Source organism: Lucilia cuprina, chromosome 5 (genome assembly GCF_022045245.1).
Source record: "Lucilia cuprina isolate Lc7/37 chromosome 5, ASM2204524v1, whole genome shotgun sequence".
NCBI lineage: Eukaryota > Metazoa > Arthropoda > Insecta > Diptera > Calliphoridae > Lucilia > Lucilia cuprina.
In genome coordinates, this window is record NC_060953.1 from 69,804,287 (window position 1) to 69,831,736 (window position 27,450).

At 27.5% G+C, this 27,450-nt stretch overlaps 1 protein-coding gene and 1 long non-coding RNA gene across 2 annotated transcripts in view; both read left to right on the plus strand.

The window, feature by feature from the left end:
• LOC124420012 overlaps positions 1-12,738 on the plus strand; it is a 45,644-nt gene extending 32,906 nt beyond the window's left edge. The window contains exons 2-3 of the long non-coding RNA XR_006940981.1: positions 3,633-4,257; positions 12,613-12,738. This is a non-coding gene — a long non-coding RNA (uncharacterized LOC124420012). The remainder of the gene's footprint in view (positions 1-3,632; positions 4,258-12,612) is intronic.
• Positions 12,739-12,815: 77 nt separating this feature from the next.
• LOC111684073 (ecdysone-induced protein 74EF) overlaps positions 12,816-27,450 on the plus strand; it is a 76,892-nt gene continuing 62,257 nt past the window's right edge. Inside the window, exons 1-3 of the mRNA XM_023446202.2 lie at positions 12,816-13,196; positions 13,990-14,181; positions 14,309-14,798. Coding sequence (XP_023301970.2) covers positions 13,110-13,196; positions 13,990-14,181; positions 14,309-14,798 — 769 coding nt within the window. The 5' untranslated portion in view covers positions 12,816-13,109. The remainder of the gene's footprint in view (positions 13,197-13,989; positions 14,182-14,308; positions 14,799-27,450) is intronic.

Below are 27,450 nucleotides of genomic sequence, written 5' to 3' on the forward strand. Positions count from 1 at the left end.
AATACTAATTTGGTTAGACAAACAACAAGACAAGCGGTTTTACATATATTTTTTGTTTTAACAAAATTTAAAAATACAAAATTTAACAACAATTACAACTTAATATTAGTTAATAATGATGATCAAATTGTTTTAAAGAGTTTACATTTTCTATGATTTTAATTATTGTTGTATTTCTTTCTTCTACTGAAAAGAGTAACGTTTGGTTTTGTTCTCTGTATGTTAACAGTGGCTGACAAATTAAGAAACTCATCTTACATTTATGTTATGATTAATTTTTTATAATCAGAATCACATCGATATTTTTTTTAATTTTAATATGATTTATAATAATAAAACGTTAATTAAGTGTTCTAAATTTTCAAATTTTATAATTTTAGTTAGTTTCTGGCTGCAACATTTTAACAATTTGTAAATTACTGTTGTCTGCAAGTGTTAATAGATATCGTACAAGAACAAATTATAATAAAGAGAATAGTTTAAACATATGAAACAGAGTTAAAACCTATATAAATTAATAAATTCTGATAATAATAATTAAGATTGCTATCACAAGTATGGTCACTCTTTCCTAAATAGCCTAGACAGTTAAATGAGACAAACCCTCTTTGCTTTACGCATGAAACACACACACACCTCCCCATATACAGAGAATTATCATAATAATAACAACAATGTCCATACAAAATAATTAAAAATAATATAGAGTATAGTTGTACCGTCATTTCGTTTTCTTTAGTTTATTATTTATTAATATAAAATTATACTCGTTTGTTATTGTTTATTTTATAGCTTTTGGTTTAGTGATTTTTTCATTATTTATTTGTGTTTTTTTTTCATCTATTATCATTACCAAGCATGGAAATGCAAATTTTAAAAAAGGACTTACAAAAATATATAGACTAGACTATAGACTAGACTATAGACTAGACTATAGACTAGACTATAGACTAGACTATAGACTAGACTATAGACTAGACTATAGACTAGACTATAGACTAAACTATAGATTAGACTATAGACTAGACTATATACTAGACTATAAACTAGACTATAGACTAGACTATAGACTAGACTATAGACTAGACTATAGACTAGACTATAGACTAGACTATAGATTAGACTATAGACTAGACTATAGACTGGACTATAGTTTAGACTATAGACTAGACTATAGACTAGACTATAGCTTAGACTATAGACTAGACTATAGACTAGACTATAGACTAGACTATAGACTAGACTATAGACTAGACTATATACTAGACTATATACTAGACTATAGACTAAACTATAGACTAGACTATATACTAGACTATAGACTAGACTTTTTCCCTTCTTTGGATGTTCTTTTTTTGCTGGATACCCTCTCCACTAATGTGGTACAGCGTGTGTCGTGAGTGTACGTGGTATTTTTTAATGGCAACTATTCTGCATTTCAATTTGAATCGAAATTTTTTTCCGTTTGGCAACTTTGGTATTCTGCATTTCGATTCGACTCTTCGCCACATAAACAAAAACTTACAAAGGGATAACTACGATCGAAATGAAGAATACACACTATCGTAAAGCATTGAAACGGAATTGCTTCTTCTTCTTTTTCTTACGATTCAGTATTTTGTTGAAATACCTTTTATCGATTACTGCGTAACTGAATGCGTAAACGTAATCGAAATGCAGAATAGGGGTGAATATGAAAAATTACTGAATTTTCCATCCCTGATTTTTACATTAATTTCGTTAATTTTTTGTATTGGCAAAAGCTTTTGTTTTTTGTTTATATGTATTTGAGTAGAGCTTTTTTGTTGTATTGTTGAGTTAGTGTGTGTAAATATAAGTGCATGTTTCGATTAAGCTTCTTTATTTGATTGTTGTTGGTTGTTGATTTTGAAAATAATTGCAATTTGTTTAAGGAAATAAAACGTCGTTTTTTGTTATAGTTGTTGTTGTATTTTTGTTTAAATGAAAAACAATTGATTTAATAGGATTTTTCAAATGGAATTTATATAAAACAAAAAACCGGTTTAATATTTTTTCTTCTAATTTGTAGTAATCGGTTATTAATTTTGAAACTCTAAGACCGCAGAGCGTCATGGAGGAATTAAAAAAAACTATTTTTGCGTTGCTTTAAAATTTATCAAAGACATATTACTCATGCGTTTAGTGATTGACCTTCGAAAAATAACTAAATAAAAATATTTGATTTGTTTGTGATTTTTGCAACTTTGCTCTCTCAATTAACACAGTGCTACAAATTCAATTTTCAATTTTCGAAAATTATTTTTTTGATTTTTATAAAATCTAGACAAAATAGCGTTATTAATAACATTATATTTATTTGAAATTTAAGAGCTTTTCAATATACATTTTTACATACTTTTTTTTCAGGGAATAATTTTTTATTAGTTACATCCTAATGTCCCGTGAAGCACTTTTTTGAAGAAAAATTGATTTCAAAAAAATTTCTGCAATAATCTAAAAAATTCTAAAATGAACTTATGCACCAAAAATACTCTACAAAAATTTTAAAATTAATTTTTCTTAATCAACTCAAAATTACGGAATTTCGAGACCCATTTCAAAATAATCGAAGTTATTTTATTTTTCTCAAATTATAATGAGGTCAGGTTTTTTAATCGCTATTAGGGAACTGAGGACCATTCGAAAAAAAAATATATTTTTCGTATTCAGTATATTAATAGGCATCGATTGAAAAGTATTCCTCCATGACGCTCTTAAAAAGGTTGTTGCTTGGGACACTCTAATGTTCATATTATATATATTCTTATTTGCTTATATTTACTTACCTAGTTGTCGTTAGTTATTTTCTAAATTGTATTATTCATACTTTAAATTCATTGTCATTTTCAATAATTTTATTTATAAATACATGCACTCATATGTTTAAATTTATACAAAATTTTTCAAATTTATTTACGCACTGTTATTGAAAAAATGCAGGTACTGAAATTTTTATTTACAATACACTCACTCATTCATCTACTCAAGAATTCTGGAAATTTTTGCATTAAGTATTTGAAAAAGAAAACAGATCACAACTAACTAGGAAATTGTGTGAACTTGGAGTTGAGAAATTCATGGAAAATATCTATTGATCAATAATTTCAATAAATATTTTTTGAATTTATGCATAAAATCAGACCAACTCAATAAAATCGTTTTAATATTTAAACGTACCCGAGAATTTTGTTTACGATTTTCCTGAGAATTCGTCCAAAAAATGTTTGATAAAATGTGATTTATAAATTTCTTACAAAAACAGAAAAAACTAAGTTATCAAGGCTATATAAAACAATTCATCTTTACAAATTCTTTTTATTAGACATTTTAATAATCGGTTAATAATAAATGTAAAAGAATAGTCATAAACTCAATGTGTCACATGCAGAGTATATGAAAAATATTAATTTAAAACATTAAATATTAATTATACGTCTGTATTAAACAGGATACATTTTTTGTTTACCGAATATTTATCTTTTTCCCATCTCTAACAAATTATTCTTGTATTTAATACATATTTGAATAAAACTAAATTAATAACAAATTAAATTATTAAATTATTTAATTCATTAATTTCTTATTTTATTTTTTTCCTAATCTAATTTCAGAACGCATGACTTAATTCGATGCATGATCCTTCAAACAGATATAAATGCGTCCCCAAAGACAAAGTGTGGGATTTGTTGATATTAAGGCCAATAAGACACCATTTATTAAGCGGATACGTTGCAAAATTAAATCCTTAAATCAAAGCAAAACTTTTACTATAAAATGATAAAAATCTAAAATTCGCGTGTCTTAAACGCGAGTGTAATGCAGAACGAAATTTATACAAAATAAAAATTTGAGCAAAGAAAGTAATAATATGAAAAAATGTTTGACATTTTAATAAATTTAACAAGTATTAATTTAATCAAAATAAACATAAAAACGTTACTTACAATTAATTTTTTCATATCAATGCAATTGTAAAGTGAAAGCGATTAAAGTAAAAAAGTGTTAAAAAATAACTAAATTAAAGGTTTTGAATAATAATTTCCAACTCATCTTTTAACGCATCTGTGAAATCAAAATTTAAAACAAATGTCAACAAATACTGCCTTTATAAACAAAAGATTCTTATACAAAACAACAACAGCAAATCATAAAACTATTATTATACATTGTGGAAAATTTATAATTATATTAAAACTGACAATATACATATATTTTTTAAAATACAACAACAAAAAGGTAAGTGTACAATATGATTTTTAAATTTTTTATTCTATATTTACATAAACATCAGCAGAAATGTGAAATATCGAAAAAAAACAAAAAATATTGAACTATATTTTGTACATTTAGTCACATTTCCGGTTCCGCAGAATCTTAGAATTATATTTACGCCTATTTAGTAAGTAGTAAATTCTTTAAAAAAATATTTTTTTAAGATTCAACCCTTTACATTTTTATTATTAATTTCGTTTATGTCTTTTGTTCAGTCTGGCACTGATGCACTGTATTTATGTGTTAACTTGCGTGATTGTTCTCAGATTTTTTCTCTGTTAGAATCATCAAGTATTTTGAATTTAATTTGAAACAAAGAAAATGTGTATTACAAATATTGCTCTTAGTTGATTATATTAATTAACATTGTGACAAATATTTTTTTTAAATGTTTATTTGAAAAAACTTACATATGTATGTACATCTGGTGACAATTAATAGTAACAATATTTATAATAAATAATTTCTGTTCTAAACAATTAAATAATAGATACAAATAATGACAAATTTTACAAATTTATTTTAACAAAAGAATTGCCTCAGTAATGATTGAGAATCATATAAATAAATATATATTGTTTTGTAATTCAAAATTTGTTGCAAAATATTTTAAACAGTTTTTCAAAAGTAATTCGTTGAAACAATGATTTCCAATTTTAAAATTAAAACTGTTACCTGTGATTTTTCCCATATGTAGTTTAAAGGAAATATTCGACAAAATTAAAACAATTTTTTTTTATTATTTTTTAAGCTTTTATTTAACTTGCTTTGTTAGATGGTACAAATTTTGTAACCGATTGTTCGACCAGTTCCCTTAGCCCACTTTGGTTGAAACACCTGAAGACAATGCTATTAAATTAAATTTAAAATTAAATGGTTTTTAAATTGAAAAGTGGTTTGTGAATTAGTAAAAAATGGAATTGCCACATTTTAAAATTTCAAAGCCAAGTGGAAAATTTTATATATTTTTGAAATTTCTTAGCTTGTGCTCAATAATATTTTTTTCAAATTACACAGAAAAAGAAAATAAAAATTAATTTTAATTATGAAATTGCTCATATTAATTAAAAATGTTTTGATTTTGCTCAAATCATCAAAATGATACTATTTTCAAAAATCAACTAAAAACCTAATTATTCTAATTTAAGATGTATCTAAATTGCGAAAAATTAAAATATACTTATTAACGTCTACATATTAACCTCTTTATTGAAAAAAATTGTAGAATCTTTTTTTCTGTGTATTATTTAAGTAAAAACGTTTTATTTTGAATAAAATTGTAATTTTTGCAAAAAATTTTCGAAGTATAAACATATTTTGTTATGACGTGCATTCCCAGGAAAAATTGTATTAATTCTACAACTAGTTCTAGAACACATGATTTTAGTCTGAACTCGTTCTAGTTTGGCATTGAGACCAATGTTTTTTGTTCGAAATTGTCATCTTCGGAACTGGTTCCGAGGAAGCGTTATGGAATCGACACTCGTTCTTTGGAACGTTTCTGGAACTAGTTCTTTAATCAATGATTTTTGTTTGAATTTGTCAACCTCGGAATTAGTTTCAGGGAAGCTTTAGAGAACGTATAAACAAATATTTCTTTTTTAGCGTTTTTACTTGAAATCATAAAGATAAGGAGCAATTTTTTACATATAAATTTTTTACTTAAAATTTAATATAATTCTTCCGCACCTCAAATCTTTGAAAATATATTTTGTAAGGATATACGTTACAAGCAGCAAACTATCTTTTCTCTCGGTACCATTCAGTTAGGAAGCTCTTTAATAACTTGTAATTCAGTGGAAAGCAAAAATATACATTTGAACGCGTTTTCTATTTAGATAAAAAGAAGTTTATACATTTGAATTTTTTTTAATTTTTTTCAATTGATTCCAAGAAGTTGTTACGGAACTTGAACTAGTGCAGTAGCAATGTATAACTAGTTTAAAAGAACGTTCTAGTGGCTATATATTGGAAAATTTTTAAATATTATTGATTTTTTATGCAGTTAACAGAATTTGAAACCGCTTAAAATACATTATTGATCAGAATTGGGATGGAAATATTTAAATTCGATTACAACCAATGTACACTTTGAAAAAAATTAATTTCTAAAGTATTATTTGTAAGATAAATGCATTTTTAATGCAAATGTATATAGGTGCATTTTCTACATTTTACTCCATATTTAACATATATTTTGCATAAAAAGCTTAATCGATTTATGAACTTTTCAAACTTTTTCAACATGTCGAACAATTTTCAAAATGCATTTTAAACTTTTTAATATAAAAATAAGAGCTCATACATAGTAATAGATTGGGTTTTAAATAAAAAAAAAATCCGATATAAACTCTGAATGATAGAAGCTTCGCGTTTTTTAGAATTTTTAAAAATTTAATGTAGATATGTCTTATACATATGTCTAATAGAGTATGTGTTTACAAAAAACTAAAGAAGACCATCGGTCAATTCTTAATTGATTTCTCTTGGAATTCATGGTATATGTAAATCAGTCTTTAAATATTTCGAGATTTTATACAAACATAAAATGAGAACTTCGAATAACTATTTATTTTAAACAAATACACAGCTATGTATTATTTAATTTTTTAAATATTGTACTATTTATTACGTATGAATTTTATCAAAAGGAAAAGAAAAACAAATAAACGAAAAACTATTGGAAACAATGATTTATAATTTTCAATGTAAACAGAAACACATACATAATTACGTTTGTATATTTATTTTATTTAGATTGTTTGAAATTTGAAATGAAGAAAGCAAAAGCAAAACATATGCAAATATTTTGCTTAATTATAATTTAAATTTTAAATTTATTTTTATTATTTTTTCTCTTTTCATCTCTTTTATTGACATGAAGTCAGTGAATGTGTGTGTTAGCAAATTGAATTTTACTTTTGTTGGAATCCCAGTATTAGAAAACAAAAACTATTATACTAGTTCATGTAATGTTGTTGTGTTTATTAATATGGTTTTTTAGATTCGTTTTTGTTGCATGATTTTATGGATGCATAGATACTTACTTACTGCATAATATAAAGAAATTTATACAGGCATACACACATAGATATAGTAGATATGTACATTAAAAAGTAAAGAAAAAATATTATACAAATGTATGTGTATATAAATCCGATATTACTCTTCTAATGCTTACTTATTTTATTAAATATAAGACATATGATTGTTGTTTTTTTTTTTCTGCATTTGTAGTTGTCTAATGTAGTCTGTCTCATGTTTAATAAAATATGTATATACAACAAAAAGACAACACCAACAACAAATAATAAATTATGTGTTGCATTGTACTAGTGTGCACCACCACCGTCATCATCATCGTCATCTATTGAATAACGAAACCAAAACTCGTTTCCCAGTCAGTCATTGAAGACATTGCAATTTTCTGCAATAGGTTTTCTGTTGTTGTTGCGTTGCTTTTCATTTCTATTTTTTTTTTTGTGGAAAAACCACTCACTACACATGGTTGATGGCATTGCTGTGCGACCGCTAATGCTGTTGTTGCTGCAACAGCAATATCAGCAGCTGCCTGTTGTTGTTATTGATGTTGCATTTGCTGTTTGCCGTTTGCTGCCTTAAATGCTATTGGCATTGCGCTCTAATGCCATTGCAAATTTGTTTGCATACCCTACATTATTACGTCAGCAGCAATTTTGATTTGTTAATCGATTAATAAAAAATTCAAAATTTTGTTCTCAAAAATAAACAGTCAATATTTAATCTCTTCATTTCATTAAAAAAATAAAACTTTTTATGCTGCTTTTCGGTGAATTTGCTTTAAACTGACAATTTGTAGAATATAAAATCGTTATTTTTTGCGTCTACTTTGAGGTTTGTCGTCCGAGTGCTTTCTCTTCTTTCTACGTTCAGCATAAATTTTATTTTGATTTTGTTTCGTATATTTTTGGGCGTTTCAATTTGTTGTTCTCAAAAACGACACAATCCTAAAAATGTAAATTTTTTTCTAGTCTTTTAAAATATAACACTGTATTCTAAGTGTCTCGGCGTATATTTGTCATGAGAATGCATTTTAAGAGAAACGAAAACGACATTAACCCTCTGGGACTGACGTTGTAGTCGACAGACACCAAAAAATAAGAAAAATTAGATTTTTCAATTTGTATCTTGTCAATAAATACTGTTTAACATGCATTGTCGTGTCGAAGTAAATTTTAATATTAATAATTAATATTATAATAAATAGCAAATAAATAGCAATAAATAGACCCTTCAACTATAAACAGAAAAAGTTTAAGTAGGTTTCAAAAATAGATTTTAGAAAATATAAACTTTAAAAAATGGTGTCTGTCAGACACCATTTCAGTAAAATAGTTATAAAAAATACACGTCGGTCCCAGAGGGTTAAAATCAATCTGCAAAAAGTTTACAAATTTGCTGGCATTAACTGATTATATTTTAGCTCAGACCGAGACCAATTAGTTTTAAATGAATATTTAAATGTTTCAAAATTTACAAGAAATTAGAGGTCAGCTCCACTTCACATAAACTATAATCAGTCAACTACTACAATCCTTTGCGTATGAAGAAGGGTGCATTAAAGTCCATGTTATTGTATAGAAAAAGGAACTAGCATACAAAATCCAATACATCTTTTAATTTATAGTTTGTTGTTTTTGTTTAATATTAACTCGGGTACTACAGCTCATTGGATGTATTATGATGATATTTGCAAAATATGTTTGTTGTGATGTTGGTTGCTCTTGCCGATGTGATGACGATGACTTCACATACAAACAAATTCAATAATAACAATAAAAGCAATAACAACAACCTCACATACAATTATAATTATCCAACATCATACTAATGATTGTTATAATCATTATGAACGTGATCATCATTTTATTTTATACTCTACTCTAGTGAGTGCATTTTGTACATTTTGGTTGTTTAGTTGTTTTTTTTTACTTAACATTGCATATTTGTTTAAGTGTGTTTGTGCAAAAAGTACATTTGCAAATATTGCTTCTAATGCAATTTTTAGTTGTTGTTTTTGTTGTTGTTGCTATGTAGTAATCTATTGGCGCACTCACGTAGTTCAATGTTAACGAACTGTAGTCGCGCTTCGACTTTCACTTATAATGAATTTGGCTGTGGTTCGCTGCTAAAGTGAAGTTACTTTTGAAAAGCAAAAAAAGAAGGAAAAAATAATACAAACAAGTACAACAACCATAGCAATTGTTGCATTTAGTTGCTGGCTGGTTGGCAATAAGCAGGCAGGCAGGCAGCAATAACAACAACGACAACAAGTAATAGAAAAATATGCACATTAGAAAACTAATACTGAAACGTATGACGAAGGAAAAACAGCAACAGCAATGATGATAAAAAATAAAATTAAATAAATTACAAAAATGTATTTTTTATACGAGTACGAGTGAGTATGAAGTCAGAAAGCTGAAAAAAATTATGTTGCATTTTCCATTTGGAAGCGGCAGCAACTGTGGCACAGCAAAATGTCTAAAATAGAAAAAAAAAACATTAAAAACAAAAAGTGGTGGCAAAGTAGTTGCCGTTGTTGTTGGCTTTTTTCTATTTTATTTCAATTTTGTTTTTATTTTTCATAGTTCAATAACATGTTATGTAAAATATTTTCATGTTGTTGTATTTTCCACTTTTTCGTATTTTCCTTGTGGTGTATCTGGTTCGCAAACATTACAGCAGCAGATTTTCTTTTCATTTTCTATTTTTGTTTTAGTTTTCGGGTTTTAATTTTGTTTGCTCATTTCTATTGAAATTTTATTTTCTAATACACTGTTTCTTAGGAAATAAATTAGATGATGGATATTAATACTTCCAAATTCTTCAGATATTTTTTTTTCTATAATATGGATTGGAAATTTTGACATTTTCTCGGGGTATTGCTGTATTATAGAGAACTTACACTTCATGGTTATTGTAAAACTAGAACCACTACCAACTAGCTTTTTTCGTTTCCTTCCTTAGACGGATTTTTTAAACAAAGATAAGAACCAAGATCGAATCCTTTTGATTTGTGACCCACATTTTTTCATTTTTATGCCCATCATCAAAAACTATGTTTCTGTCATTCCGAAATAAATAAAAAAAATATGTATTATTTGAATATTAGCTTTCGCCTAGACCCTATATTAGGTCCCCTTCAGAAATTACTGTAACGCCCTTTATTCGCTTCAAAATGCCAGTATAGCAATTTTAAATTTGACATATAAGTGTTTCATAAAAAATAAAATATATTAGAAAATTACTATATCCAAATAATATTATTTAAATATTAATTGATATAACTTGCCTCATAAACAAGTTTTACGGAAACAGTGTTTACAACTTTTAATTGACTGTGGAATTAAGTATCCATACATACATATATTTTATTTAATAATAACAACGGTAATCATGATGAACTTTATAATCATACAAACATCATCATTATGATGATCCTCATTGGCAATGTCGTCAACAGCCACCATCGTCAGCAATAGCTTCATCATTACCTAAGATATTTAGCTAGTCAGTCATTTAGTTTGGTCGGTATATAACTTCATCGATAAATTAACACTCAGATGAGCAGAGGGATATGATTGTCTCGCGTTAAAATATCTTTACTAGCTTACACCGTATTTATTTGTGAATATTCAAATGTCTCATACTTATTAAAACAAAAACCAGCATTTGTCGTCATCAATATTATAATTTTGGTTTTGAGTGAGTATGAGTGTTAAGTAAATTTGATTATTACTTTTATTTTTCGCAAAATATGGTACGTGAGTTTTTTTCGAGTTTATTATTTCATTCGAATATAATACATGGAACAGTAATAATGAAAGCAATACAATTTGCAATTGGACTTTATAATAATAATTTTCAGATCGTACGAACTAATTAAAAAATACCTTCAAGAATTTAAAAGCCTGTGCCATCTCAAATAAATTAATAACGATTGAGGTACTTTTAAAAGACTAGGGGCATTATTTCAACCTTTCATTATCGTTTAACCAGTAGATATACTACCGATTAAAATGATTTTTGTATGAAAACTGTCAATTTATCGTCAGTATAAGAAATAATCAGACTTTCAGAAAATGGGTAAATTTAATTATTCGATATACATATTATATAGAAAATACCTTTGAAAGGTACCAAGTAATATCCCCATGCAACTACCCCTAACAATAGTACAAATATTAGTTACTATGTATTACTAAACACTGAATTGCGAGTAAGTATCGTGTGTATTATTGGGAGAGTAAAATACTACTAGCACCCGTCGGTCGGTATGTGTTAGCTATAGTCAATTTTAATTTTTCTTTCTTTTGTCTAATTCAACAGCAGCATGCACAACAACAACACAACAGATGTTATTTGATTTGATGTTATTGAACTTTATTGCATTGTTGTTGCAGATGTTGTAGTTGTTGTTAGTTGGTTGTTTGGTGTTGTTGTCGATGTTTATAGTGTAGTATTACGATGATGATGTTGTTGTTAATGGTGTTGATAATGATAATTAACCGGAAGAAGAAAGGAACCACTAAAAATTTTATTTTCATTTTTCGTTGATGTTTTCTAGTTTTTACTTTGTTTAACCTGGTATTCGTATGGTTTGATTTGTACATGTTAAAATATCTAATGGAATTTCATAATTTCATAATTTTATTTAACTTTTTATTTTTTTTGAAAATATGGACGTTTCGGAGAATGAATATAGCACGATGGGTCTTATTTATGAAAGATTTTTAAAACTTATTTTCTTTTAGAATTAATTGATAAAATCGTACTTTCAAATAAACACCGTTAAAGAGTACATTCTTATAAATAAAAACTTAATTATTCAAATAAAATATAAGAATAAAAAATTGTTTTATAAATTCTGATCAAAATCTCTACATATTTATCTACAACCTGTTAGATATAAAATTATTTTAAAAAATAATTTAAATAAATGAATTATAAAACATTTGAACCGACCCTGAAATTTTATGTAAAGTTTTATTAAAAAACAAATAATATTTAAATTTTTGACAATGAGGATAAATCAAATTTTATTTTGATGTATTTAATGCGTTAACCGGAAACTGACTAATATTCGCCATCTTAAAATTTATTATTTTTTATTGTTTTTATTCTGCAATTTAAATTAAGACACGAGCTTTGCGTTTTTAATTATGATTTTTTTTCCAAAAATATTTTAATATATAAAAAACTATGAATAAAGATTATTTATATTTATTATTAAATTGTTGTTAATTCATTTTCTGTTTCTCTTTTGATTTTTTGCAGACTTATCATCACCTTTTTTATACACCAACTGGTTGCCTTAATCCAAATTTTACTCAAATAAAAAACTTTTATTAAAAATTAGAAATAGTAGTAAATAGTAGTTAAACAAAAATTTTTTATACAAATCAAAAAAAAAAAAATCCAAACAATTATTATAAATTAACTAAATACGTCCATTTTTAATATGAATTTATATTCAAAAAACAACAACTGATTGGCTTTAAAAAACTTATTTTTAAATTTTATAATGTAAAATAATATTTTATATACAAAATAAAACAAGTGCCTAAACAAAACAATTTAAATTTTCCAAAATAAAAAAGGAATTTCCCTTTTTCGAAACCTAAAGACTTTAATCGTAAACGGTCCTACACACTCCAAAAACTTGGGTGTGTTTCGCCGTCTCCAGCTTCAACATTTTTTCTTTTCCCATCACCGGTGACAAAAACACGCTGGCACTGGTGAACGAAGTTCTTAGTGGCTTTGCCTTATCAGCGATGCCATTTATTGATGACGCACTACTTTGGTGTCCGGATAACGATGGTCGTATTGTGGGTGGCTTAGATATTGCAACATGCATGCAGGTGAGTATTAAATTTTTCTAAATATGTACCACATACATTTTAATTATTTATAATTTTAATACAAAATTTTATATTTTATAAATAAAATATATTTAAAAAGATTTAATGACAGTCGCTTTAAAATACTTAAAGCTAGAGGTCCACACCACGTGTTCCATTCGTTATACGCGTTCTCGCATTATACGCGTCTGTCAAAAGAGTAGAATCAATGTATTTGGATGCTGAAAGTTACAAGTACAAAAGCGTAGAATGCTTTAAGTAGATCAACTTTCTACTTTTATAAGCGTCACTAGCGGTGCACGAACATGTCAGCTTATTTTATCATTTAATATTCCTTATTTAATGCGTATTTATTAATTTTAATTGATTAAAAGAGTTTAAAAGTCGTTTTTTTAAATAAAACAAAAAATTGACACTTAAAAAGCTTCGCATGTAGTTTGAAGCGTAGAATGTGAAGTAGGTATGAAAAGCACGTAATGCTTTGACGCGAAAACGCGTAGTGTGGACCTCCCGCTTAAAAGTCATTCATTAATTTGTATATACACACAAATAAGATTTCTATATTCGGCTGTGCCGAATATTATTAACTCTTTCCCCTGTGTAAAAAAAGAATTAGTGATTTCCTCTCACAAGTGTATTTCATTCTCTCAGAATTCTTATGTGTAAAGATAATACAACTTCAGTTTCGCCTTTCGCCTTCAAACTAAATGTGGACAATAAAAAATTTATTATTTTCCCTTTCTTTTTATGTGTTTGTGTGTGTGTGTGTCTATGATGGATTTTCGCCAAACAGGATGAAGTTAACGAATCTAATGAAAATGTTAGCGAAAGTACTCAACTTGCCGAAAGCACAACAGCAGAGCTAAATGCCTTGGAGCCCTCATTGTGCAACAATGATTCCTCCGATGACTTGTTTCGTCAACTATCAGAGAGCAATTTTGAAATTGAGAGTCTTCTATCCGATTTAGCAACAGTTGAAGTGAAAGTAAAGTATTTTTCCTATTTATTGTTGATTATTTGCAACAATTTCAATCCATTTTTGTTATTTTTATTATTTGTGTGTTTCATACTAATTGTACTTTTTGTTTGTTTTTCATTTTTATAACTCACAGGAGGAGAACAACAATATCAGTGATGTTACCAGTGATGTTGTGGGACGAAGTCAACATGATACATTCGTTGCATTAGTCAATGGCAGCGGAGGAGTTAGCGGTGTCGTAAATGGCATGGTTAATGGAGGTAGCGGTGGCAATGTCACTACCTCCAGCAATAATTTAATCTCGGGAAATGCGATACAGCTACCGGGTGAAAATTCTGCTTTGGGTTCTGTAGGCACAAATTCGCTGACATTGGAACCCACTGCAGCCTCTTCTACCCAGGAGCAGGCCAATAGTAGTTCATTTCTTAATCAAAATACCAACAACAATAGCAACTCTAATTTAAGTAATAATAATAATAACAATAGCAACAACGACAGTACCAATATATTCGATGACAGCTCATCACGCTACCTGATTGCAGCAAATCCGCTGCTAGCGGAAAAGTTGATGTCGAAAAGTTTAATACTCAATAAAAACGACAAAACAATAGCTGACTTCAAAGGTAAGTTGGACTTCTGTATAATTTTATATACATACTTGATGCACTTATTGTCTTTGAAACTCCATTTTCTTATGCGTTGCTTTAAAAACTCGGGAATATTTTTTCGAAAATCCCGAAATTTTAGATAACAATTTCTTATAAAATCTATTTTCTTAATTTTGATCTTCTCAAAAGCTTTTTATATTCCTTCAAATTCCAATTAACTTTGTTAATTAACAAAAAAATTAATTTAATATTCATAAACTTAAAAATTGTATTCTTAAGTTATATAATGTTTTTCAATGACAAAAAGTTAACCAAAGTTACACTCAATTCAACTCTCTCTAACTCCGGCAGTTCTAGACCAGTAGCGCTGAAAATATTCTACGGAATACGATTTTAATGTTTTATTCTAAATTATAACCACCTTCAAAAAATCACCTTTTTTTAAAATAATATATAATAATGATAATGCTTATTTAATTTTAATACACCCATTGGATTTAAAAAACGCTGTCAAACCAGTGTTGCCACCAAAAAATTTAGAAACTACACTTGATCGACTCCTAAATTACACATTAAAAAAATTACACATGCCCTTTTTTAATTTTTATTTAAACATAAAAAACAATGAAACAAAAATAAATCATATACATATTTTTCTATACGAATATTTAAATAATTATAATTAATTCATTTATAAACAAAATATAAAATTAGATAATTAAAATATCTCTACATATACATATATAATTATAACTGCGATCACTATTTCCAATTCTTTTTGATAATTTCTTGACTAGGTTCATAGTTTTCTTTACCGCTTCTTAAAATTCCTTCATTAGTAAAAAATTTATGCAATTGTTTCAGAAAACATTCTATTTCTTAAATCAGTTTTGCAATTTTTCAAATTACTAAAAATTCTTTCAGCAGAAGCATTTGATAAAGGTAATATTAAAATAAACTGAATTACTTTTTGTAGATTGGGAAACAAACATTCTTCTAAGAATTTTTTAATTTAAAAACTTCTCTGGTTCTAGACTTGCATTAAGTTAAAATTTTTCAAAGTCTAATAGAGCATGCTGTCGCCATTCGTTATCAAGTTGTTGTAAATCTGTGTCGAAGGACGGAAATTTTTTTTAATAGGTATAATGTCTTTGGTTCAAAAGAATGAGCAACTTTTTGATTAACAATATCTACAATAGAATAAATTTTATCACTAAAATCAAATCATGATTTTATTTGACGAATTGCCTCCATGTAAAATTCTCTACAATCTTGAAGAAAGATAGTTTTTTCTGATGCAGATATCTGAGTTAAAGATTCATATGCAGCAACTCCAATATAAATATTATTTATGTTTAAAAATAGGTTTTCATCTGATTCGTTGATTTGCCATACGCTTTTTGACTTCAAAATATATATAATTTGAAGAATATATTTATTTATATTTGCAATATATTAAAAACTTCACTTTTCATTTTATATAAAATTGGCTTTTCTGATTGAAAAAGGACATTAAAAGAAACTAGGATACCTAAAGCATATGACAATCATTTCAGATTTATTTAGCCAATCAGATTGGAATCTGAAGTCATTTCTTCCAGTCATCCCTAAAATAAATTATTATTTAACTAGATCTAAAAAACAACGTAACTTTTACACACTTAAAACAAAATTACCACTAGAAATTAGTTTGAGTTAAATTTGATTATTTAAAAATTTTGTTATTTCTTGTTTCGTTATTTTTGAATATAAAAATATGTATATGTACCATTTACATGTATATGAATCCCTTTTTTTAACAACTGGCTTTCAACAAATTTCAAAAAATCGCATATATTAGAAAAGGACGGACACTTTTTGCTTAAGTGTTTCAAAGGGAAAATAAATTTCTATGTATGTGTGTGGATACATATGGCTACACATGGAAATTAAAATTACACACAATATGTGTAATTACACATAAAGTGGCAACACTGTGTCAAACTCCAAAAATACGGCGAATTTGCACCAAATTGAACGGCTGCACCTTGTAATCGATTCACCCTTGCGGTTTGTGTCTTCAATAAAAAAAATTAAATATGAAAACATTTATAGTTATCAACTTAATTTTTCTCCAAAAACGATAATTTCTTATAAAAACAAAAATATCGAAAAGTATACACATTTATCGATAATTTTATAAATATCGAAAAGTTTCCAAACGTTACTTATTTTTTGTTAAAAACTAATTTTATTTAAAATAAATTTTTATTATTTTTAATTTTATTTAAAATAATTTTTTATTATATGAAAGAACTAACAAAATAAAATAATTGTTTAAATCAAACAGTTTGAAAACTATTGGTTAAAAGCTGTTTTTCATGCTGTAATGGTTTATGTCTTTGATAAAAATATATTAACCGCTAACAACATATAAAAAGTATAGCATACATTTAGGTGTGGTAAATTAACAGTACTTCATTAAAGCTTTGATTAATGAAATACTGAAAGGAAAAGCTTAGAGTAGGCAACATTTATATAAATATAGAAAACTTTCATTAATTTTAACGATAAAAATATGTACATATTCTACACACATATGTACAGTGGACGTCCACTAGTACGAATTATATAATGTCAGGCCCTTTCGTAGTACCGAAAAATTCGTATTATTGAACAACACATTTTGTATGTTTAAATTCAAATAATACACATAAAATATAGGATTTTATTTTTTTTGTTTTATTTTTCATGAAAAATTACATAACGAAACAAAATATAATAAATATGTATTATTTCAAATTTCTTGTAAATAAACAGGCATAAAAGGCTTATATTTACGTATACGAATTGTTAATGAAAGTATCGTGAGTCCAATGGTTGAAATGAGATATAGAAGGTTTTAAATTTTTAATGTTTTTAAAAATATGTGTGCCAAAGACAATTTGCATGTACATATCTGTTCCAAAATGTATAAAACATGTTCAGATTACATAAAACTTTAATTAGAAACTTAAATGGAATATACTTTCAAAAACAATTCTCTAACTTCAAATTTTCCTTAAAAAATTGGAATAGTTAAAGGATCACATATAGTAATGCTTAATCCCATTGGAATGTGGAGTCATACTACTTTCAAAATTGACAGTTCATACATATATAAATAACATTTTACTTATTAGAAAATCCTTAATTAAACATTGTTATTTATTACTTTGCAAAATGATTCCTACGACCTTTTCAATAATAGCGCTTTTGAAGCTTCAATATTGTTCTCATTGGCGATATCATTAAATTTAATTTCTTCTCTTTGGTCATCGAAATTACAAGAAAACAAATTAATTACACTAAATAATTGTTGATTTGTAAATATACATACAGTAAATTGTGTGTATAGATAGGACTTTTAAAAACACAAAACAGTTGTAATAAAAACAAAAAACTTCAATATTACTGAGCTAAAGGTGAATGATATCGAAATCATAAAATAAAAACAAAATAAAAACTTCATTCAAAATTCCCATAAAAATGCGTTATTCGTACTATCGAACAGAAAAATTGTGACTTTATTCGTACTATAGAGTAAACAATGCAACAATTTTGCCATTCGTATTATTGGACATTCGTAATAAAGAGGGTACGTACTATTGGACGTCCACTGTATATTACAAAAAAAAAAAAAAATTATAAATCTAATTAAAGGTTTATAAATCAAATATTCATACACAATTTGTTCTATAATGCATTGAACACACTACACGGACACAAATGCTGCTGTGCTGCAGCTGTAGTCGTAGTGTGGTAGCTACTGAATTATTTTTAAGGATTACAGCTACAAAGTAATCAGCTGATTCTAAAGTTTGATTTATTCTTTATGCCTTCTTTATATGCCTTCACTCATTTGAAGGCATATATTTGAAAATATCGTTTTTATGCAAAATGTTTCAAAATAATATATTAATAATTTAAAAAAAAACTAATTTATTTCAACACATGTCAAACAAAAATTAGTCTGCAAATGGCACCAACTACTGCTATTACTAGTATTGTTTCATTTAAAGTCTAACCCAATTTGTACTAGTGTCTGTTGTTCTAGTAATAGTACTAGTGGAATTAAGACAATTATAGCTTCATTTCCTGCAGGGTTTGTAACGTTTTTGGCAAAATAAAGTCTGGTCCTGGTGATTTGAAGATTTTGCTAATTATACCAACCAAGTGTTCTCTCTCTTGTTTATATATGTTGAATTAGTTTAGCTGAGTCATTTGTAGTCTATACACGCGGAGAATGTTCTGTAAACAATATATTATGGTTAAAGTTATGATTGGTAATCGAAACATATTATAGTTATTGAGAAAAATATCATATTATGATTAAATACAGTTAAAATATTTAATAAAGGTAAAATATTTACAACACTTGACATAAATCGCAATTTTTAATTTCCTTTACAAAAACATAACTATGTATGTGTTATAAACTAAATGGGACTTACAATTACAACTCATTTTATTGTCGCGTAAAACAACACGCACAAAAAAATAATTTGTATTTGTTTTTGTACCAGCAGACTTAGTATAACAACATAACATATATGTAATGGTTATTTCTAACAACATATGTATAATGGCTATTTGAATGATAAAATAGTTGTAAATAACATAATAAACTTTCATTAATATCATTATTAAGATTTTGTAAAAATAATTATGTTTTAGGGAATCATATTCAAATTTACAATTGTCATGAACATGAAAATATCTAAAATATTGTTTAAATCTAATTTAAATAACAACAATTAAGAATCAGGTGGGGTCTGGCTGATCATATGATATTCTACACCAGTGAATAGTAGCTTTAAATTTTTTTGTCCTAATTCCTTCTTGTGTTTATTGATTTTTAAATTATTTTCTAAAGCGGAACCCTAGCCCCCATGGTCAAATGAAGCCTGATCATTACTAAAATTACTAAAGTGGTAAAGGGTATAATTATATGTTTTTGAAAACAAGGTATTTTTTCAGTGAACATATTATAGTTGTAGTAATCATTCCCCTGCGTGTAGATTCGAAGAAGCTTCTCCATCAGGTTTCTTTTTGCGACTGCTATAGTCTTCTTATATAGCTCCGCCACAATGGAGGAAAGCCTTTCTTTGCCTTAGGGATTGGACAGGAAACATGAAGAATTTTTATTACAACTGTGCCAAAAATTGTTCTCTATAATGATCATTAATATCATTGCTGACCCAAATTTAATAATGCCTTTGCGATGGCATCGCAACCCATGATATAGGGACATGACACTCATGTCTCATATAGCATGAAGCAATCATAAAATTCTAGTTATCACACCTTGATGTTTTTTGACAATTAGACATGATCGACATGGCTTACGATTTTTACTTGCATAAAGGATATTATATGTTAAAGCCAGTAAACCTTAATTCTAAAAACTCGGGTCAATCGACGTCAGCATCCAGATTGTTATTGGGTAGTTTAATTTGCAGCCCTCAAAATGTAGGAGGTAGAGAGGCTTTTGTGGCCAACGCTCTTACTACATAACAATGTGTCCAAAGTCTCTTGGCTAGTGGCTAAGAGGTCGTCTTCTCCTTTTATTTTTTATAAGGTTTAATTTTTGTCCCACGAGTAGGGACGTAAAGGCGTACATGAACTATATTAGGAATTATATTGTAATATAGTTTAATTGGCCTACTGATGCTTTTATATTAAATAAATATATAATATAGAAAAGAAAAGGCTTTTGTATTCCTAATAACATTCAAATGCCATGGAAATTATTACATATTATTAAAAATTACCACAAAAGTTGAAAAATGTTTGAAATTATAACAGAAATGTAGCTCATTTCGATTTTAAAACATAATTATGCAATTACATATTATATAAATCAAAAAGTTGTGAAATTGAAAAGCCTAAGGAATTTGTATTAATAAATGTTTTTTCTGAAATTATTTTCATAGCCAAAAACTTTAAAAATATATTTTATAAATAATTTAAAAGTTATTAGATTTGTACACGTTTTATTTCATTTTACATGCAGAGTATTTTTTCAAGGATGAGTTGTAATTTTATATAAATGCCATTTTTATACGAATAAAAAATGTCTGCCTTAATCAGAAACCAGTAGAAGAAATGAAACAGAAATTTCCAACACCCATAATATGTCCAAAGGAATAACCTTTCGAAGGCCACCAAAAGTACAATGATCTTTCTCTTTCGTTCTCTGCAACTGAAAATAAATTCCACACCTTTTCCATGTGTGTATATTTACTTCTCGTTTCTTTCACCATGTATTTGGTAAATAACATTTAGAGTAAGAGAATATTTTATGGTACATGATGCCCTAAAAGGATCTTACCCACCACCTGCAGTAACAAGAAAATAAATATTTAAAATTGAAAATTGTAGCAGCATGTAAAGAAGCTTCTTGTTCTACGCAACACAAATCACAAATCCTTAAATTTGTACGCGTGTTTGTATCGGAGGGAGTCTTTAGAATCAAACATTGCTAGAGACAAATTTTATGTCTTTCTTTTTTTTATTATTTTTTTTTTTTTTTTGTAAAAATTGTTTTGTGGAAGCAGACATATCCTTCCTTTCTTTTTATTATATTTATTATTGCTTACAACAGTTATATTTTTCATACATTCAACTCTCTACACCCATTACAAATATATTTGATTTTTTTAAATAAAAAAAATACATGAACAGAACTTTATAAAATTACAGAAATGACTAAGTAGGAGATTTGCGCATTTAGTTCATTTTTTGTACTTATATTCTTCAAATATAGTTAAAGAAATATTTAGCTTAATACCCAAAATTTGCTTAAAATTTCAAAAACTTACCATTTTGAGATCACATGTAGTTAGTGTATTATATTATTTAATTTATATTGCTTATCCGGTTTTTACGGTAAGTTTAACTGGTTTCAAAATATTGCAATTTTTTATTTTATTAATATTTCTCTCTAGTCAAGGTACAGCCCGCAATTTTCAAGATAATTTGATGAAAAGCAATTTTCAAGATAATTTGACCAAGCATGTTTTTTGGCACATGGACGAAGCCTATTGAAAATGGTTGAAATCCGTCCATTATTTCACCTAGCCCCCATAACCGTACTTCCCGATTTGGGCTTTGTATGTCATAATTAGGCCAAATATCTTATTATTATCTCTCTATAAGTATAAATGACACTGCAGATTTTCGTAATTTTGTTTTTTATCAATAAATTGCATAAATACTTTAGAATAAAGGCGAAATTCAACATAAAAGTTTCTTTATGAAATATAAACATTTTAAAAACATACTCATGGTGTATGGTATTACATGGTCGAAGATGCCAGACTATACTTTCCTACTTGTTTTTGTAGCTTTCTTAATAATATTTGAAAAGTAGCATTTATTTAGTGAAATCAGCTCAATTTTAACAGTGTTAAATATGCACATTTTAGATTCCTTAAGCAGAGCTCTTGCGCGAGTAATCCGGTATAAAAATCTTGTAATCTTTTATTACAAGTGCAGCTTTGTGTCTTACAACGCTGCACTATTTTTTACTGGGTAGTTTTTAATATGTGGCACTATTGTGGTGATACTTTTTCTGGACATAATGAAAGAAAAATCTTCCGAATAATTTTTTTAACCTATACATAAGAGTTTATATATATAAATCAAATTTGACAACCTGTTAAATATAATTTAAGATTGACTAGATCTATTGATACCAATAAGTGTATTTATACACTAATCAAGTACTTTCAGTTCGCAAAGAAAAACAATATTTTTTGAATTAGAGTTATCCCTAGTGAAATATAAAACAATCAAGCTTAAATGTCGAATATATTCAACATTCGAAAAACTATCACCAAAAAGTACCACCAATATTTTTTATAAATATTGTTTTGTAAAATGTCTTCTTACACTTATAACAATACAATACAATTTAAATTCGTATAGTCCGATCTAGCAAAATACTATTTTTTGGCCATTAAATGAAGCTGCTTTTTTATGTTGGTTAAAAGCACTTTTTTCAAAAGTATTCCTTAGCTATAATTTCTTAAAACCTGGTTTAATAATACTTCAAAAATATGGAAGATCATTCAAAATCTCAATTATAAATATACTAAAGTCTTAAGTTTAATCTAAAAGAAGAAAATTAAAACTAAAGTTAAAAATTATACACAAAAAATGCTTTAAACTATAGTCTATTGTAATGTCGATTATATTCGACAAAACCACGAAAAGTGTTAAGCTACGTTCAGACCTATCAAAAGTTTGACGAAAATGACGTGACTCCTAAAAAATCTACATTTTGATTTTCTTAAAATATATACTTATTTACACAAACATAATATATCTTTGACGACATTAGTTCAGAACGTCTTTATTAGTTGTTTCGACAATATTTGCAATTATAAATATACAAAAAAATAGTTGTTACATCTTTTTCAACAAATGTTTAATAGGTCTGAACGTAGCCAGTTTTAATATTGCAAATTTATTACAACTTTTGTACAAACCTACACAAATTTCTTTTACTGTATTTTATACTACACTGCAAATATTACAGAAAATCATACACCTTCCCAGTTAAACATTCAGTCAGCTATCCATTCATCTATACAGGCTGCATACAGAGACATACATAAACACAATAACATCTTCCATATAATCAGCCATCAACTAAAACCAAATCAACAAAAATAACGGAAAACAGTAACTACAACAATAGCAATAACAACAACCACAAAAAACCTAACAACGACATAAACACCAACAGCAACAAAAGCAAGCTCCATAGTCTCAGACGAATCACACGCACATACACATTACCCTACCCGCATCCATCTGCAGGCTTAGTCGTCGGGTCAATAAATTCTACAGTATGGAAATATACTTTCAAGGTCAAAAGGATATTGGCTTTGAAAAAGCGTTTTAAGAAAGAAGGCTGCCAACAAACCCATTTGTATACAGCGACAGAAATTTCGGGATTTCTAAAGGCAATATGGTGCGTATATGGCTGAAGGAGCCGAAGGGAAGAATAAAAATGAAAAGGAAGAAGGCATCATTAAAAAAGTTTGTTTTCTGTAACGGTTTTCCGTATGTAGACGACATTTGTTGGTAGTTGGAGTACGAGGAGCAGACATCCAGTCAGCCATCCAGCCAGTCTTGTTTAGGCAAAAGTTCGTTAGTTAAATAATGCTTTTGTCCTTGAAATCGTTCATTTGTATTAATGGCCTTATTTTTTCCTTCTACTGGCTGCCGTCGTTGTGCTGCTACTGATAGCTCTGCTTCCAGCAACTGTTGGCTCTTGACTATAGACAGACTGGGAGTTAAGCAGGCTACTAGGCCGTATTTGTGTAAGTATATGTAGGTGTGTGATCGCAGTATGAGTTCGTCAGACATCCTGAGACCTCGAATAAAAATTGAATGTCATTTATATAAAACTCAAATATACACCTACCAAAAATGTTCTATACAAGAAGAAGACAAAACACATACAGACACAAATACATCTATATACTTGTGCCAGTAGATATACATGAAATAAGAGGGAATGTTTTGTGGATGTATTTTTTGCGTGTCTGTGAATCATTTTGAGTTTAAGTGTATGCGTGTATATAAGTAGACTACCAAATCTGCTGTGGGCTTTTAGGGTGCGTAATACTTTTAATATGTTCTATAGTGTGTGTGTAAAGGTTTGAGTTTTTTCTTCATGGTTTGTATATAAACAAGCATTTATGTACTTCTTTCTGCTCGAACCAAACAGAAAATAAAAATAAAAAAATTTGTGTCTAACCTTGAACTTGAAAATGTAGTCAACAACATTTGGAAAAAAGTAATAATAAAACTAGACAAACAACCAAAATTGATGATGAAAAAAATTAAAAAACATCAAATACATACACATACACACATTTATGTGAAAAATGGAAATGTTTTATACCGCCCGTCTCGAGAAAAGTTTTCTTTCACACACATTTAACAACAAAAAAACCTTTTTTAACAACTTTTTCTGTTTTTAATGGCAGCAGGTTTTCAAGTGAAAATTATATTTGATAAGACATTTAAAGTCAGCAGGTTGGTAGTCAGTTGAGCTTTAAGAAAATGAATAAAACAGCCAGATTTTGTTGGCAATTTAATTTTTTGTATTTCTTTCTTTCATGTCTTCACTGCCTGTCTACTAGCAAAGCCCAATGAATAGTTAGCTGGCTGGTTGACCGGCCAGTTAGCCGAGTTTGAACGATGTTGCTTTTTCAAGTTATTGATTGTGGTATAATTAGTTACATAAAAGTTACAAACAACTATTAAATCAATTCACTTCTACTTATTAAACATTTATATTCAAGTATTTTGTTACTGATATTGACACCTAGGATGTGGCAATTAATCAAATAGTCTCTCTGTAGAAGCAGACAAAAATATATACATTTTTTTTGAATTTTTCATTTTTTTCATACATAGTTGTATGGTAATATTTTTTTAATATATACTTTAAAGCAAACTCCATCTATTCTATTTTTAAAACACATACATATACATTAAAGTGTCCCGAGGAATGGCTTTTTTATGAATTTCATTTATGAATATCTCTCAATCAGTGCATATTAATGTACTGAACATTAAAAAATATATTTTTTTGAATGGTCTTGACCTCAATATTATTTGTGAAAAATAAAATATCCGGAATTTTTTGAAATAGGTCTGAAAATTAGACAATATTGAGCTGATTACGGACAAATAATTAAAAATTTTTTAGAGTATTTATGTTCCACAAAATGATTTTAAGGAATTAATAAATAATATTATTTGAGTTTTTTAATCGATGGTATTTCTACTAAAAAGTGGTCCACAGAACATATTTATAATAAAATTAATTTATAATTTAAATAAGTGGAAGTTCAACATTCGGCTTTGCCGAATCTTATATATCCTTCAGGCAGTACGAATTTTATATTACAAAAAATACCAATAGTAAAACAAAAATGTTTCATAAAGATTTTTGCTCATACCTCCGTTATATATCGACTGGTTTTGATGATTTTAAGTAGAAAATTTCTTAAAAGCTTGTCTAAAAGAAGATATTTGAGTCCGGAAGATATCTATAGCCTTCGAAAAATTGATTTCAATAAACAGACAGGTCTTTTTTATCAACTCCATTATCTCCATCTTAACATTAAAATTTAGAAAAATCTTTGTTCAACTTTTCAGCTTCAAGCTTATTGATCTTTTTAAAAATGATATTTTAAAAATATTACGATTTCATTATAAAAAGGACGAAAATTTAAACTTAATCTCCTCTATCCCCAATAGAAGTGAAAATGTTGTTCCCTTGAAATTTTCATTTCCCTTGAATGGAAAATTGCTATCGTCCACTTGTTGTGAACAATTCATTCACAATAGTTGATTTTGTATGGAACAGCTGTTCAATGTTTACAAAATTCCATCAACAAATTTCACAACAGGGAAATTTTTTTCACCACAAAAAAGTTAGTGGACGAAAAAAATGAAAAGGGAACATATTTCACGTGAAATGATGATGGGGTGAATACCTTATTTAAAAATAAACCAAAAATTTAATTTGTTTTCAAAACGCATTTCCGTACTTTGACAGCAAATGACATTTTAAATATTTGGGGTTAAGATACAATATAAATAATTTCACTAAGTAGATTTGATTCAAGAAGGTACTTTAACCAACAATAATAAATATATTTCGAACACTCTAATAGTACTAACCAAGGTTAGTACTATTTATTACATATGTCCTTTGTATCATACTTAGTGACCACAAAGCTCAAAAAGATATCGTCTAAGCTTTCTTTTGAGCAAAAAACAAAAAGCCATTTTAAGAAATAGGAGAAAATAAAATCCCAAACATTGCAAAAATTGTATTCTTTATCTCATTAAGTAACCATAAAGGCCTTGCAGGAAATTGTATTAGCTCTCATTTGAACAAATAATATCACAAAAAAAAAAGAAACCTGTATGACCAACATGTCCAACTTTGACTCCCTCTAACTTTGGCAGTTCTTGACCGATGGAGCTTTAAAATTGTGTTTTTGGGCTACTATCGAATAATACTAACCTTGGTGCAAATTTCATTCGAATCGATTTTTTGAGTTGGGTCACTTGTCTTAAATTTGCTCACAAATAGAAAGGCTTGTAATATCATTTTCAATTTCAAACATTTTATTTTATGAATTTAATTTCGAAAAAAATCTGTAGTTATGTTTTAGGGGAATAATCGGCAACAACAAATCGTCAATATGACGATAAACCGAAAAACTTTACAGCCATGTATTAGATGAATAAAATAGTTTTGGTTCTAAAAAATACGTATAGTATATGTATGTACAATGCCACACCAACAAATAGCATTTCTAACAAATCAACCATTTCAGCAGCAAAATAAAATTGCCATTTTAATATTAAAGATTAAATATTCAAGGTCATGTATTTAGCATTAATCACAGTCATATTGAAAAAGCCAAAAACTAATGCCAAGAAAAACCCCACATTGATTAATAAATTGCTTCTAAAACCAGTGCGTATGAGCAACTTTTTTTGCAAATTGAGACAAAACACAAAAACTATAACAACCCAAGACCTTCAATATGAACCGGATATACCATTAAGAATAAACAACTACTATAACAAAAAAAGTCATTGA